Source organism: Saccostrea cucullata, unplaced genomic scaffold, assembly GCF_032062105.1.
Source record: "Saccostrea cucullata isolate Sc308-1 unplaced genomic scaffold, CSIRO_AGI_Scuc_v1 ctg9018, whole genome shotgun sequence".
Classification (NCBI taxonomy): domain Eukaryota; kingdom Metazoa; phylum Mollusca; class Bivalvia; order Ostreida; family Ostreidae; genus Saccostrea; species Saccostrea cuccullata.
In genome coordinates, this window is record NW_026934522.1 from 70 (window position 1) to 16,284 (window position 16,215).

The 16,215-nt window shown below is 33.2% G+C and overlaps 1 protein-coding gene across 1 annotated transcript; it reads right to left on the reverse strand.

Annotated features, from left to right (window-relative positions):
* Nucleotides 1–1,353: 1,353 nt before the first annotated feature.
* Nucleotides 1,354–10,909, reverse strand: LOC134240945 (blastula protease 10-like; the record flags this gene model as incomplete). Its single annotated transcript, XM_062723054.1, has 11 exons — nucleotides 10,828–10,909; nucleotides 10,388–10,455; nucleotides 7,682–7,765; nucleotides 7,183–7,257; nucleotides 6,101–6,208; nucleotides 5,831–5,915; nucleotides 5,348–5,474; nucleotides 4,835–4,916; nucleotides 3,202–3,384; nucleotides 1,969–2,086; nucleotides 1,354–1,470 (listed from the first exon to the last, which is right to left on the reverse strand). Coding segments are annotated over exons 1-11 (1,129 nt in total), but the record flags the coding sequence as incomplete, so codon positions are not given.
* Between the last annotated feature and the right edge of the window lie 5,306 nt (nucleotides 10,910–16,215).

A 16,215-nucleotide genomic window follows, 5' to 3' on the forward strand; every position in this document is an offset into this window, starting at 1 on the left:
ACTGTAAGACATGTTTCTGAAAACTTTTTTTTAGCTGTATTATATTTGATTTAATGGCAAGACTTGTGACAAATTGTGTATTTAGCTATATTATTTTATTTGATTGTAAGTCTTTTGACAACTTTTGTATTTATCTATATTATTTTACTACCTGGATCTGTTTATTAGTATTTATATTTATTTTAATTTATATCAGGAAGAGGAATAAATATTCATTCGATGAGTTGATATTCGAATACAAATTTATGATTCAATATTCGTTTTTAAGTATACAAGCTTTAAAAAGAGAGAAAAACCTGGCAAGTTTTATTAGAAATTGAATAAAGTTTGTACAAATTTAAAAAAAAAAAACACTCCTCTTGGATTACCTTAAAGGTGTGAAGAGTGTATCTGTTATTTATTTATTTGTTCACTTAATTAGTATTATAATAGTTTCCAGTACTTACAATCAGCTTATACTGTTGTAAGGACATAGTTTTACAGTAAACACACAGACCCCTTGTTTAAGTAAATATCATTAAAAATCATTATCAGGAAATCATAATTAGCGAAAAGTAATTGCTTTTAATATTTCACCCTTACATAATTGTTCTGCTTGGTATAAATTTGTAGGAGTTATCAGTGTAGAATTTAGTAAGACAATCAATAATTAATCTGGAACATACTAAAGAATCTTTTTAATTTTCAAACAATAATTACATTACTATGATGTATACTATTCAATATTTTTAAAAAAAAATATAATTGCAGTGTATTTACCGAATTCCACATGAGTTTTTATTCCAAATAATGGCATAAACTCTACACTACTTTACAGGAGAGTGAAGATATATATTTAATAATGCAAGATGTATTTATTTTATCGAATATTCGAATATATTCGAATACTTCTATCGAATATTCGAATATCAATTATTGACAATTTTGACATCCCTAATTTATATATATAAAATACATGGTTACTGTCTTGAAATATAAGCGATATTTGGGCGAAAGTAAAAAAACGTGATAGAGGGCGAGGCTTGCCAAGCCGTCTTACGTTTTCGACCCGAGCCCAAATATCGCTTATATTTCTAGACAGTTATCATGTATTTCGTTTATCCTGCAACAAAATTTTACATTTGAGCGTCCAAAACAAGATAATTCCGATAGATTTAGGCACATCTCTGCAGTTGAAACTATGACGCCATGGCGTAAACATTGCAGTATACGTGACGTCACAATGCTTTTGGAACGACGGAATACATGCACGAGGCTTTATTAGGGCAGTGACCGGATAAAGCTTTGGTTTATTAGGTTACCTTTATTAGGTTAATGCAAGGGGTAGTAGCAGGATAAATATTATTCTACTACCTGTATCCGTAACCACCGTCTGACATGTGATCCCAGTAAACCCCGCCGGACACGTGCACTTACACGTGACGTTCACGTAACCGCCATTTTCACAGACAGGGGGAGAGGTACAATGAGCTGAAAATATTGAGACATCAGACTACATAAATGTTTTAATGTCCTTTAGATTTTTATCTGTCTTAAAATTGTATTTTTTCGCAAAAGACACCATTTGCCAAACAAGCAATATTAAATGAGTGATCCTTAGAATTCACTATAACATGTAGCTACACGACAAATATGTTATTTTTTCATCCATTTTATCACATCAATAAAAGCAAATCAATAAAAGCAAATAATGATTTACAAGTCAACGTATATGTCTATTTACTTTATTATCAGTGTCTATTAGCGGTGTGATCATAATGATTTACAAGTTTGAGTGTATATTTCTAACGAGTACATTCGAAATGATTTTTTAAGTTGAAGGTGCATTAATAATGATTAACTAATAAGTCTACTTAATACTCCTTTATTGATAATGGTTTACAGTTAGCGTGTATATTTATTACCGGTGCATTAGGTTAGCCAGTATATTTATTATCCGTGCATTAGGTAAGCCTGTATATTTATTACCGGTGCATTCATACTGATCCACGACATCCTTTAAGTCGTAGTAGGAGAGGATCTGGCCGTTTGGGGCGTGAAGGAATTTCAAGTTTTTATCTCTTAGTTCTACCGAACTGCCAAAATTCTGAAAATATAAACACATAATATTGTATGTAAAGGACGCCTCATATAATTCTACTACATTGCTAAAAGTCTGGAAATATATACACATAATATTGTATGTATAGGATAAGCTTGGTATAAAGGAGAAGTTAACCAGTAAAATTTATTACCCCCCCCCCCCTCAAACAAAGGATGGGGTATATAGGAATCAGCTTGTCCGTCTGTCTGTCTCTCCGTCTGTCTGTGCAAACGTGTCCGGTCCATATCTTTGTTACGGAGGTACATTAGAATCTATCCACACAAAGATTGCTTAAAACCTTAGGTGTGTCATGACCTTGACCCAGGGTCGTTAAGGGAAGCTCAAGGTCACTGAAAAAAAAGATTATCCGTGTCCGGTCCATATTTCCTTAAAAAATAACCATATGCATTGCAGCAAGCGTCGCTCGTTACTGCAAGCTTTGAACGCCTGGGCGAAGAGAAAATTCGAAGTACTGCACTTTCATTACATAGAATCTTTTTCCGCAGTAATTTTGACCCACAATGCATCACTTTGTACACAAACGTTTAAGCCACGTTCTTGCGAAAACAACGAAAAAAGTTAAAAGAAAAGTAACCAACATTGCTTTGATTTAATGAATTTATCTGTTTATTGCAGAAAAATAGTTATACACTGATTGTAATCAGCCCTGCTCAGGCTTCGTTTTAGTAAAGCAACATGTAAACAACGTCAATTGACATCAAAATCTATTATGCACTGAATGTCACGTGCGGTTTGACGAGTCCGATCTAAATGAAAACTGGATAAGTGTCTGCGCTCGGCCAAATGATCGTACCGTCAACATATTAGTGTCATAATTCAACTAACAGTATCCATTATGCTTATTTTAAAAACTAACCGTATGCATTATGATTAACGTCATAATAAAACTAACCGTATGCATTATGCACATTTCAAAACAAACCATATGCATTATGATTAACGTCATAATTAAACAAACCGTATGTATTATGATTAAGGTCATAATTAAGCTAACCGTATGCATTATGATTAACGTCATAATAAAACTAACCGTATGCATATGATTAACGTCATAATAAAACAAACCGTATGCATTATGACGTCATAATAAAACTAACCGTATGCATTATGCTCCCTATATCGTATGGGTTCCTATTGTAGGTCAGGCGTTTGTAGTAATGGTACTTGGAATCGGGTTTCATGTTTTTCCAGACAATTCTGACATACCGATCCCGATCACTTCGAACATGCTCGTGCCTTTGTCCAAGTCTGTGTAGCATTTCATGAACCGCTATACCAACCTAAATAAGTATATTTTGTAGAATTGTTATGTATGTTATACATAATTTAAGTCAAAAATTTAAAAACAATAAATTTAATAATAAAATCCTGTGTAAGTGCTGAAACGTCAAGAAAAATAGCGGGGTAATGAGGGATTCAGGTGCAATTCCTGCTAGGGCTGTACCATATTTACTGTTTGTTGTTTTTTTCATTAATTTTTTTTATTCCGTATGAATTTTTGTTATAGATTTCGTTTTGTAAAATTTATAATTCAACAATTTTATATTCTACATTGAAAAGTACTCACTTCCCACTTAGTAGCTTAAAAAGAAGACAAGGAATGTTTCTTCCAACAATTTCTGAAGAAACAGTTTTGAATCTTTTTTTCTGCCAGTTGTGGAACAGAAATTTTCTGACCTCTCTTTTGCAAATGCACTTTGCATTTTTTTTATTCTTTTTGGATAGACAATGATGTAAATGCTTCTTGCAAAATAACCCAGTTACCTCTCCACCTTGCATTTCTTCGATCAACAGGGATTCAAAAATATTTAAATTATTTTCTGGTGGAGGGCCATTTGGACTATACAGGTGTTGGTCAGAATTCTATACCACGTTAAAATCTGCATCCATTTTCTTTGTTTACATTAGCAGACGATAAGAATAATCACTTTCCAATATAATACACTCATGTTTATTATAAATATGCTCTAAATTTAATAAATAATATAAATAAATTAAAAAAATATTTGATTCTTTGTTGAATTTTAAGTTTCTATTTGATTTTCTTTAAATAATCAGTTTCCAGTGTATATTAACCAGAAAAGAAGTTTCGACAGCTGGTTGTTAGGGGGATGTGTTCCCATACCAAACCAGGTTATCAAGTTTTATTCTGTGTCCCTTTTGGATATTAACCAATTTCAAGAATACAAACAAAAAATAGGTATTTGCCTATACTTGTTTTTAAAAATGGACTTTTCTTTTATGTCAATTGAATAAAAAAATATTCTTGAGAAATATTGCTTAATACTCTACAGCTAAAAAAGAAGTATGTTTGTACTCTTTTATATTTTTTTCATCACAAGTACGTCCTGAAAATGACTCACAATGTGAAGACGTAGTAATTACCATTCCTGGTCTATCGGGCTGCACTACATTTAATAAACAAGAAAACATGTCATGTACTTTTAACTGATTGTTAATTTATCATCTTGAAAAAATTAAAAATCTTGTGACAAAGATTTTTTTGACATAGGTTCCACATAAAATAGTAAACGACTATAATATTTTAGTGCATCAACTCAAGTTGGAAGACTTCTCAAAACAATATCCTTCATTCACTTGTAGTAGAAAGAGTTAAGAAAACCCTTTGTCTCTAGCAGATAAAAATTAAAAAGGGACACAAAATCAAATATCAAATCTCCGCGATTTATTAATGTTTTTTATATGAAGGTTAAAGATAACCCGACTTACCGATCCACATCCGGGTTCTGCTAAGCTTAGCACGTGTTCTCCATTTCCGCCGAAGCCCACACCAGAACCACAACTTGATCCGCTGTAACCATGGTAACGGATATTTTAGTCATTTATTCATTATCAGAAATAATCTAATCGATAGTACTTCTATAGACCAAAAACAAACTGCAAAAGAGTTGATCATAAAATACGAAGTATAAGTTTTAAGAAAGATAACTACTAGTATGCTTAAAGCCCTTGTAAAGTTTTTTTTTACTTAAATATACCATGGAACTAGAATACAGGTTGAAAATAACCAGCTCTAAAAAAAAAAAGATCTTTAAGATTAGTTGTGATTTAAAAGATTCCTCAAAATCGTATGAAAACAAAGAAAACCGTTACTTCAAAATATTCAGTGTTTTTAAAGATCATTTTGATTGCCCAACTCTATTGTCAGATATAATAACTAACCAGGGGTCAAAGCAATAATTGCATACTGTCAAATCAAGAAAAAAAATGTTTGGTGAGTACTTTTTAACTCGAACATATCCGGTGTGCCCCACTTCCGTGGCTACTTCAGGTGAACTGGGTTTCCAGCGAATACACGTGAGTTTATTAAACAGCTCAACAGCTTCCAGAAAATACCCTCTGTTTGCAACTGCGTAAAAGAAAAAAGAACGAGGTTAGATCAGGTCTTGAGTTGTCTGTTGTCTTTGCAAATGTAAAGCAGAAACGGAGACATAAGATAAAATACATGGATGCACAATCACCGTATAAGCAGTTTTAGCGAGAATTCGAATTTGGCATTATTAGCGAGCGTGTTGAGATCGCTAAAATTAAATATCGCAAAAAACTGTGTTTTATTTGTAATGGCTATTCTAGGGAGCTTTTGAATATCGTAAAAAATATTTTTCTCTAAAAATAAAATAAATTTGCGTCCTCTTATACGGTATATTGGTTTTGTATATAGCTTTAAAGCAGTATAACAGACGTATCAAAAGTAAACACACGTACTCAAATTGTTATCAATGATGTAGGGAACTATTGCCTTAGGCCAGTTTGGCCAACTCGGTCCAAAATTCCTCTTCCTGCGGCGTTTCTAAATTAAAAAAAAATACATCCCTTGAATGACACATTATGCAAATTTCAACTTTCATATAGTTTTATTAACGTTATTCTAGTACATCTTGTAAATATTTATGCATAGTTTTATAAAATAAAAGTTTGAAATTGCTTGAAATAATAGCTATATCATTTGTACTTGTAGCATTTAGAGAAACTAACCTCTTTTCCAGGCTCCCCTTCTTTGTCCGTTTCCTCTTTTCTCTCAATTGTTTTTTCCAATTTCTCTTCCTTAAACTTTTTGGAATCTTCTGGATGAAGCCCCTTTGACTGAAATTTAAGAATGGTTTTGTTACTTTTATACGAGACCGTTTTACAAACAACTGAAAAAATCGGGCCCTTTTACAGTGTGTCTGAGTTCCTGTTTTCGATATCATGCAGAGTTCTATCTTTGTTGTATGTCATACTCTCAAACTTTTTAAACGTTTTAAGAGTTTTGGTATCAGTTCTTCTACAATCTACTAACGTGCAGAACTTGACCATTCCGTGCTACTCACGTACAAGACTTTACCATTCACAACTACTCACGTGAAGGGCTTCACCATTCACTGTTACTTATATGCAGTATTTTACCATTCACTTTTACTGGTACACAAGTGCATGACTTTACCATTCACTATTACTCACGAGCAGGACATTACCATTCACCACTCACGTGACGTAATTTAACATTCACAATTACTTAACTACAGGACTCTATCATTCATTACTACTCACGTGCAGGACTTTACCATTCACTGCTACTCACGTGCAGGACTTTACCATTCACCACAACTCACGTGCAGGACTTTACCATTCACTACTACTTACGTGCAGGACTTTACCATTCACTGCTACTCACGTGCAGTACTTTACCATTCACTGCTATTCACGTGCAGGACTTTACCATTTACCATTACTCACGTGCAGGACTTTACCATTCACTACTACTCACGTGCAGGACTTTACCATTCACTACTACTCACGTGCAGGACTTTACCATTCACAACTACTCACATGCAGGACTTTACCATTCACAACTACTCACGTGCAGGACTTTACCATTCACTACTACTCACGTGCAGGACTTTACCATTCACCACAACTCACGTGCAGGACTTTACCAATCACTACTACTCACGTGCAGGACTTTACCATTCACTGCTACTCATGTGCAGGACTTTACCATTCACTGCTACTCACGTGCAGGACTTTACCATTCACTACTACTCATGTGCAGGACTTTACCATTCACAACTACTCACGTGCAGGACTTTACCATTCACCACTACTCCAAAACTGGACAACAGCTGTTCATTCGGGTCATCGGGATCGATGTTCTTAAAAAAAACACAGTTAATTTCTATCTTTCAACTCACGATGACTTTTCTTTTGTGACAGAGAAAGAGAAAAAATTGTAAAATACATCCTTTTACACAAAGGTCGTAATTCACAGAAAAGACATAATTCTCAGTTATTTCCATAATTTTTAAACATCCTTTTCTAGTTAGAGAAGTTTGATTAGAAATGCAGTCCTTGTGCAAGAATATTAAGAACAAAACAAAACAATTCAGGATTGAAAAAACAGAATTATGGCAAGCTGTCGTTAATGTAACAAGTCGATATATTCTTTAGAATTATTTATTATAATAATTGATTCTTTTTAATATGCTATGTTAATGGAAATTATATCCCCTTTTCTTCTTATTTCCTGTCATTATATACCTACATCTGTTGAATTATTCTTTGTTTATGTTTACATACCATACTATCTATTTCGTTTTCGTTACGTATCTGGTTTTCGTTATATGTCTGGTTGTCGCTCTCATTTTCCCGCTGATCTTCAACCTTATAGTAACAATAAATAAATCTGTTCAAATGTAAGATAGTGTTTTAATTTTCCAAAATAATAATGTAGGATTAATTATTAAATATAAAAATGTAAGATAATATATTAAATAGTAAACATAATAAAATAAATTTTATCAATAAAAAGTGTTGCCCCTGCTGGTGTTTGATCCGGGGACCTTTGGATTGTGGGGCGATTGCTGACCCACTTGACCAGCCACACCTTGCATTTAATGTCCATTTAATAAATACAAATATACATACATGTTTGATTTAAAATACTCAATTATTGTGAATGATAGAACCTGGTTTATTAGGAATAATAATATAGTGTAAACTTAATGAAAAGTAATTTAGAACATTTTTTTTTAAATATAATTTTCTTTGTGTAACAAACTTCCTGTAATTGGCAGCAGAAGCCATATTTGCTTTGTTCGATCTGAAGAAAGTACATAGAAGATCTTTTGGACCTATTCTGTAATGTAATTAAAATTGTGGTATTAAATCTTTTATTTTTATATGTATAATAATGCAGTGAATGTGATAATGTGAAATATTTTAATTGTTGCGGTATTTTTATTGAAAACATTACACATGATAAAAACCTAATATGATGTTACTACTGATGACAGGTTGATGTAAATATAAGTGTGTTGAATATTGGCTCAACCTACACCTCCTGTTAAATCCTTACTTAGGGTATGTGACAATCATAATATTTTATTTTTATGTCCATATTACAGTGAATGATATTTATCATTATTATTTTACATAATGAAAAGTAATATGTATAAGTATCTATATAATATGTTGAATATCATGAAATCATTTATTTGTTTCATTTACTATATTCAACACATACAAATGTTTAATTAGGAAGTATTTTTAGAAATAAGACAGACAAAGGATAAGTATAATTTTTATTTTGAACTGTCTTATACTGCATTAACTGTCATTGTATTTATATATTATTGTAGAACGATACCTTTAAAGAGAAGTTTTTAATAAGTGATTGGAGAACCTAAAGTCTGGTTACACAAACATGTGTAGAAATTATTCATAACCTTAATAATTATACGAGGTTGATTAAGAATTAATTCCTCCTTCATGCAGCTGCGTTAAAAAAGAAATCATTTGAATAAATGTTTCTTGTAAGTTTCCCGGCAATTAAAGTAGGACTACTCTCGCACTACGTCATTTACGAATAGTAAAACCGGAACCACGCTTCCTTTTTCCGAAATGTGATTTTTGAACTTTATAGGTTTGACTTTTACTTAGCGATTGAAATATCCGGTAACGATTTTGCTCTAGTGTCAACACACGTACAAACACTGATTACTACAATTTAAGTATAAATTAATTAAAAAGAGAAGGCTGGGAACATCTTTCTGTTGACAGAGAAATAATTAGGTAACAAAACATTTCTGTGAATGATACATGTGTAATATGCCGCGCCGATAACACGGACTACGAACATGCTACATCATTACAATGTGAAAACTGTCATAGTCGAGGCGACTATTGTCGGCGGCCAAGTTGAAGCTAATAGTGATAATTCGCAACAAAAGTAATAACTACGATTTGACTTAGACAAATTCAATGAATTGTATCAATTAAACATTACAAAATTTACTTTGTATATTAATTATTTCATAAGACGCATACCCAACCCCAACCTGTTTACCCATTTATCACGATGCAAAATTATCTTTAGAATATTATTATATAAAAAAAAGTTGATTCACTTGCAGCATACTTATTTTCTATAACAAAATCATCCAGTTTCTGAGAATCAGTCAAGCACGTTCATTTTCATTGTCTCCAATTTACAGACAAGTGTGTTTTAATTTTTTTTAGAGTAAAATACGATACATTTTAGGAACAATAGGTACTCGGAGTGTATTATTATTGTTTCAAATATGTGCAACTTTGTTAATACAAGTATACACTCAAACTTTAACAGGAAAATGTGGCAATATATTATTTCTGGAAAAGGGAAATTACGAAGGTCCCTTTAGTGTAGGGCTCATCCAATGAAAAGTAATGCGTGACAACATATTTTTGTTTTAGCTTATTCTTTTTCTTATATGTTATTTAGTAAAAAGAATGCAAAATTTTGAAGTTTGAGTCCATAATTTTTTTTATAAATGACCCAGATTGACCTGTGAAGCATATTTTCTCATATGAAATTTTGATACCTTAGCCTAACAAAGTGTAAATATTTATCATAATTCATGCAAAACAATGATTATATATGATTTACTAACAGGTTTTTACTCTATTTTTTGTGTATTAAAGTTGAATATTTAGACTTGAATTCATTTACATACAACAAAATTTAGGATAGCTAAATTTCAGCATTTTACATTTCAGGGTATATACTCCGATAGGCAACAGCAGAAAAGTAAACATGTTGATATATATTTTCTCTTGTGTCTGTCCATTGATGGAATGTATGTTTATCTAAGAAAAGCAGATTTTTAAAGATTGAGCCCATTTAGTGCCGAGTGTAGAAATACCTTAACGGAGCGAAATTGAACATTGCTCCATTGATAAATATAGCTTACAGTATTTATACACAGTATCCCTTCTGTCTTTTTTCCAACCATAATTAGCACTTACCCGATTTGCCTCGTTTTCGACAAGTTCCAAAAATCTCCTTATATCTTCTACAAGACGAGTCCTCGAAGCTGTGAGGGAAAAGTGCAAAAAAACAAACAAACAAAACCAAGATATATTTTGAAAATTTGATTTTAAGGTTTCAACAGATAAAATGCAAGATTAAAATAAGGTATTGTAGGTATTAAAGGAAATAGAATAATTCTGCTTTTAATAAAGATGATCTCGGATTATCTTGTTAAATTAAAACATAAAAGGAAAATCGCCGAACTAAAGGAAAATATATCATTATTAATTCACAAATTTAGTAGTAATTGCAATGCAGATTAAATGGGCATATGTTATTCAAGACCAAATAAAAAATAAGCATTTTTCAGAGATAACTTATAGTATTTATCATATTATGAAAAAACGTTAATTCCGTCAATTAGAATTTACTTTACCTTTGTGTTGGGATCTTCCCCCTGTGTGACCAAAATAAGTAACGGCCATCAACATAAAGAAAATTCCCCAAGCTCTCCACATTTTGGATATATACGGTTTACTATGTCACCTGTACAAGGCAGACCCTTTTATAGTCTACATAAGGTGGACCGTATCGAATTAAATGTCTGGTCTTATTAATATTAAGTGATGTTTTTACTCTCTATCTGTATATTTAAAATAAAATAAATGTATCACCTGTTAAAAAAAGGGGGGGATAACTTGATCAGAGTATGAAATGCGACTCGTTTATTTATCACGCAATCACGCAAGGCATACATGCAGGTACGATTAAAGTCGATATTTTTTTTCTCCTATTCAACATCATTGCGAATTATTAAGTTTAAAATTGTATTAAGTTGTAGAGAAATGAAAACTCCAAAGACAATACTGTACACAGGGAAATTTTCACACCCGTTTTACTTTCGCCCCTTTCGCCTAACTCTCAATTGGGCGAATTTAAAAAGGGCGAATTCAAAGAACACAGTATAATTTCTTAAACAGAATTGTGACTGGGCGAATTTAAAAGGGGCAAAATTGTTTGCAACAGTCGTGGATTAAGGAGTTTATACTTACATCGCGGGTACGAATCTCATTGATGGACGTGGAGACTGATCCTCCGGATGTAACCCTATAAAACGAGTTCCCGTGTGGCATTAGGTGCTGGCAAGAAAAAGAATTGCCCTGAGTGTCGTGTATAGCAGGCCTTAGGAGGGAGACAATCAAAGAAATATGACAAGCAAAATAAAAAAAGGGAAAAATGCTCACTTAATGTTCAAATCCTTGAAATTGCCTGTGTTCAACTTCAAAGTTCAAAAGGGGGGGGGGGGGGCATATACACGAAGATTTACTAAAGCAAAATATAATTATGATTTTCCAAACAAAATTTCAAAATCAATTCTACCCTTGGTTATATTTAATATTTCCAAGAGACCCAAAATTGAAGAATTTAAGAAGGAAATTTAACGCCTATCAGATTTATATTCATCCCTGAACATCCCAGTTTTTTACAATATGATGGTCTTAGAATGAATGCTGACGGAATCGATGTGTCTTAAAAGTAAGTATCAAAACTCTTAAAGTAAATATAAAGTATTCTGTAGTAAATATGCTCATTAGCTTACTAGCATTTTTGTTTTGAGTGATACGCAGCCGTGAAATCGCGCACCTACTTTAGAAATGGCAAGGTAATTAAAGCATGTTTACGCGTTTTCTTTCTAGTTCCCACGGAATTTTTGTTTGAAATAAAGATCATCTTTGGAAAAAAACATGTTTATATGAATTTTTCATCAAAGAAAATTTATTTACAAGTATGCTTTTCAGATGCATTAAATGCGCCACTTAATTTGCTTGTTTTGACCCCGTTTTGCAGCCCTGCATGTCATGAAAGAAGTGTTTAAATTATATACGAGAGTTCATCAAAAGTAATGTCATACCTGCTATAAATTCTTCAACATGCGAAGGTTTTCATAAAAACTTAACATACCCTCTATATACCTTCATTTTCGGCGGCCTAAAATTTCGTTTAAATGCAAAACTTTATGAAAATAGCAAGATAAACATAACATTGGGTCTCGTCAATCTCCGCACTGCAAAAATTCATGTACCGACGTCGGTAACACTCTTTTCGTGCAAAGATAGATAAAACGTTACGTTGTGTCTATCCCAATAATTTTAAAAGGATTTTACAATTATAATTGAATGAAATTAACAGACCAAAAAAAAAAACAAAATAATAAGGGGGGTGTTAATTCTGTTTACATTTGGTTGTTAAAGATTTGTTTGCAGACAGTAGCGACTTGATTTTTGGATTAACCCTCGTATATATTCATTATTTAAAAAAGGATAGTATAGTTATGAATCACTGTTCATCCGAGTTCAACTAAAGTATGACACACCTTGGTTGAGGCAAATATGTGTCAAATGCGGTAATTACCAAACAGCAAACAAATCAGATCAAAAGAAGTAAAAATCATTCATGCAATAGTGTTTATTTTCTTGGGGAAAAGAAAAAATATACATGTCTATCGAGAAAGAAATAAGTATTTTCGAATAAGAGAAATATCCTTTACTTTTAAAATTGTTAAAAAAATACATATCATTGAGAAGGATGTTCGTTTGAATCAAAAAGTAAATAAGAAAAAGCCTTGTTTAATTTCCACCACCCGTTATAATGATTGTCTATTGTTTAACGTCCTCGAGAATCTTTCGCTCAAATGGAGACGCCACCACTTGCCGGTGGATGGCTGCAAATTTAGTCCGGTACTCAGCACTCAGGGCCTTTGAGCAGTGAGGGATCTTTTTCGTGCAAGCACCTACTGCGACACGGGGCCTCGGTTTATACGGTCTCATCCGAAGGACCGGCCACCACGTCCCGTAGTGGGATTAGAACCCGCGACGTAAGGATTGACTCCTTCCTTCGCAACTCAATGCACCACGCAGGCGACCCACCCGTTATACACTAAAATATTATTCTGTTTGTTTATTTGTTAAAGTCAGTTGACGATGCAAAAAATGTTTTGAATACAATTTTGTGATCTACATGTTCCATTTAATATATTTAATTGTCTTGAGAATAGTGAAGTGTATGCTGTGAATGATAGGAGTTCCCCTACTCTACAGTTTATAAAATTAACCTGAATGGAAGAAGATGAATTCGAAGAATATTTAATTTTTCAAACGTATTAAGAAGTGAAGATGTGGTAATTGACAAAGGAGCTGTTTGATCTCAACGCAAGACATAATGGCTGATCCATACAGAATATCAGATGTTTAGTCCCTCTTTTAGCCCTTACGGAGGGAGATCTTCGGATCCATCTCCTTGTTGAAAGTATGCAGCTAACTTTGCAATAAACTGAAATATACTGTAAAATCACTAATTTTTGTGTGTGTGTGTGTGTGTGGGGGGGGGGGGGTCGGGGGGTTGTGGTTTGGTTGTTTTCATGGTATGAAGAGACCGACGAATTTATGTCCACCACGAAATGCAATTTTTCAAAATACATGTCTACTAAAAAATTCTTCAACCACGAAATCCAATCCCCAATATATTTTCCTTAAACCACGAAAAATTGACCCCTCGAAAATTTATGATTTCACAGTACGCACCCTTATGTATTTAAGTAGGTCTTTGAATTGAATGAAGAGGAGGTAAAAAAAAACTAAAGATATATTAGTCAAGGAATTGAAAAGTTTAGATAAACCTTACATTCCTGATCTATAATTTTACAAAGGAAAGAGAAATCATTAAAAAAAAAACTTGGAAAGGTAGTGGTTATTTGAAAATTTCACACGAACAATCTCGTCAAGGTTATTTAAAATTAAGGTTAAGTTTAAGATTAAAGTTCAGGTAAGGTTTTAGGTAAGGTTTGAATTTAATGTTAGGCTTAAGATTAAGGTTAGAATTAGGTTTGAAATGAAGGTTAAAGTAGGTCTATACTCGCACTACGTCATTTACGAATAGTAGAACCGGAACCACGCTTCCTTTTTCCGAGATGTGATCTTTTAACTATATTTGTTTGGCTTTTACTTAGCGTTTTAAATATCCGGTAACGATTTTGCGAGAGTTGCTAAAACGCGGAACGGAAAACGGAACGGAACGGAAAATATTTCTCAAGCAAATAACAAAGATTCGATATAAATCAGATAACGAGCAGTATTCTTGCTGTAAAAGTCACTTCTAATAAAAATTTATTGTAAATTATTATATATTTATGAGTCATACACACATACAAAATGCTACTTAAATTCGAACCCCTCCCCCCCACTTACACACACAAACCATCGGCGTCGGAAGAAAATTGAAAATGGGGGGGGGGGGCTAAGTGTAACAAAAAAATACCTTCAAAAAAATCCTGGCAAGCCAAAAAAACCCGAACTCGAAAATCCTATTTCGTAGGGGGGGGGGGAGTTCGAACTTCAATACCAATTTTTGTTTCCAAACACAACCACTTTCCCCATTCTTAACCTACCGGTATACTGCAGCGTGTCTGTGGAAAGTCGGGGGTGGCTAAACCTACGAAACAATGTTCAATGTCTATACTAAGTATATATTTGGAAAAAGAGGGGGATAAGACCCCCCCCCCCGTAGCGCCCCCCCCTCCCCCGGTTCCGAGGCCTATGCAAACACACACACAAAATTGGATTTTCGTGTTTGGGCAAAGGACATTTCCTCCATTTTTGCTCGTCAAATTTGTTGTATGTTTGTAATTTTTTCTGACCCCCACCCCAACCCCCTCTTTCAATTTGTTTCCAATGTCAATGTCTGTAAAGACAATTTTAACTAGTTATGATATTCAGATTATGCACGCAGTGTCGAATTCGCGAATGATGAAAGGGGGAGTGGCAGTTTCTGGTCTGTTTAGGGACCCACAGTCACATTAAAAATTGATTTATTAAACCTTATGTATATTTTGGAGTCAAAAAGGGGAGGAGGGGGGTTCAGACCTATCACAGCTTATAGGACTTTTCTGATCAGTGGGATTTTTTACGGGGTCATTCATAAACAACAACCCCCTCCCCCCCGCACAACATACAAACATATGTACCTCAAACAAAAACAAACAAAAGAACGAGGGCGCTTTTGATTGGCATTCGGCAGAAATCTGTGAGTAATTGAAAAGTGAAAATTTTATTGACATGTCACACAAAATTTTAACATTTTTTTAATTTATCGGATTCCTGTGCAACAGGAAAGGAAAATATTTTCCCGAAATTAAGCTTTGGTTTGCTAAAAAATAACTTGAAAATTGGCCAGATCAGACATTTGGTACAAAATGGTACCATTTTAAACACGTTTTTCTTATTTTTTTTTTCTATCTCTGGGTCTTCTCTCCATGATTTTGAAACGTTATTTTTGTGTATTTTAATTCAAAGAAACGAATACACTTTTTTTAAAAATGGAGAGAAGACCCAGAGACCACGAAAAATGAACTTTTCTCCGAAAAATCCAAATGTGTGAATGTGGTGTTTCTTTGTCCTTTTAAAATCATATCTATTTGTGTAGTGGTGTTAGCTCAGTAAGATGGGCTGTGTGTTCAGTACACTCGAAGCGGAAAGTTTTTGGTTCGAGCCTGGCATGGGGCGTTAATTTTTTATGCAAACAGCCATTTATTTTGTCAGTTTCGTTTTATGAACTGATGTATTAAAATTTTGAATTAGATAAATTTTCGTTCAGTTTGGTTCTCAAGCAAAATCAATTTTAATCTTCTAATCTATAATGTACATGAACACGTATCATGCATCTATGCATTAAATATTTTATGTTTATTTTTTTGAAACATTACTAATGTTATAGTAACCCTAGGGAAAACGGACATATATATTAAAATTTCACAAGGTCTTTCAAACTA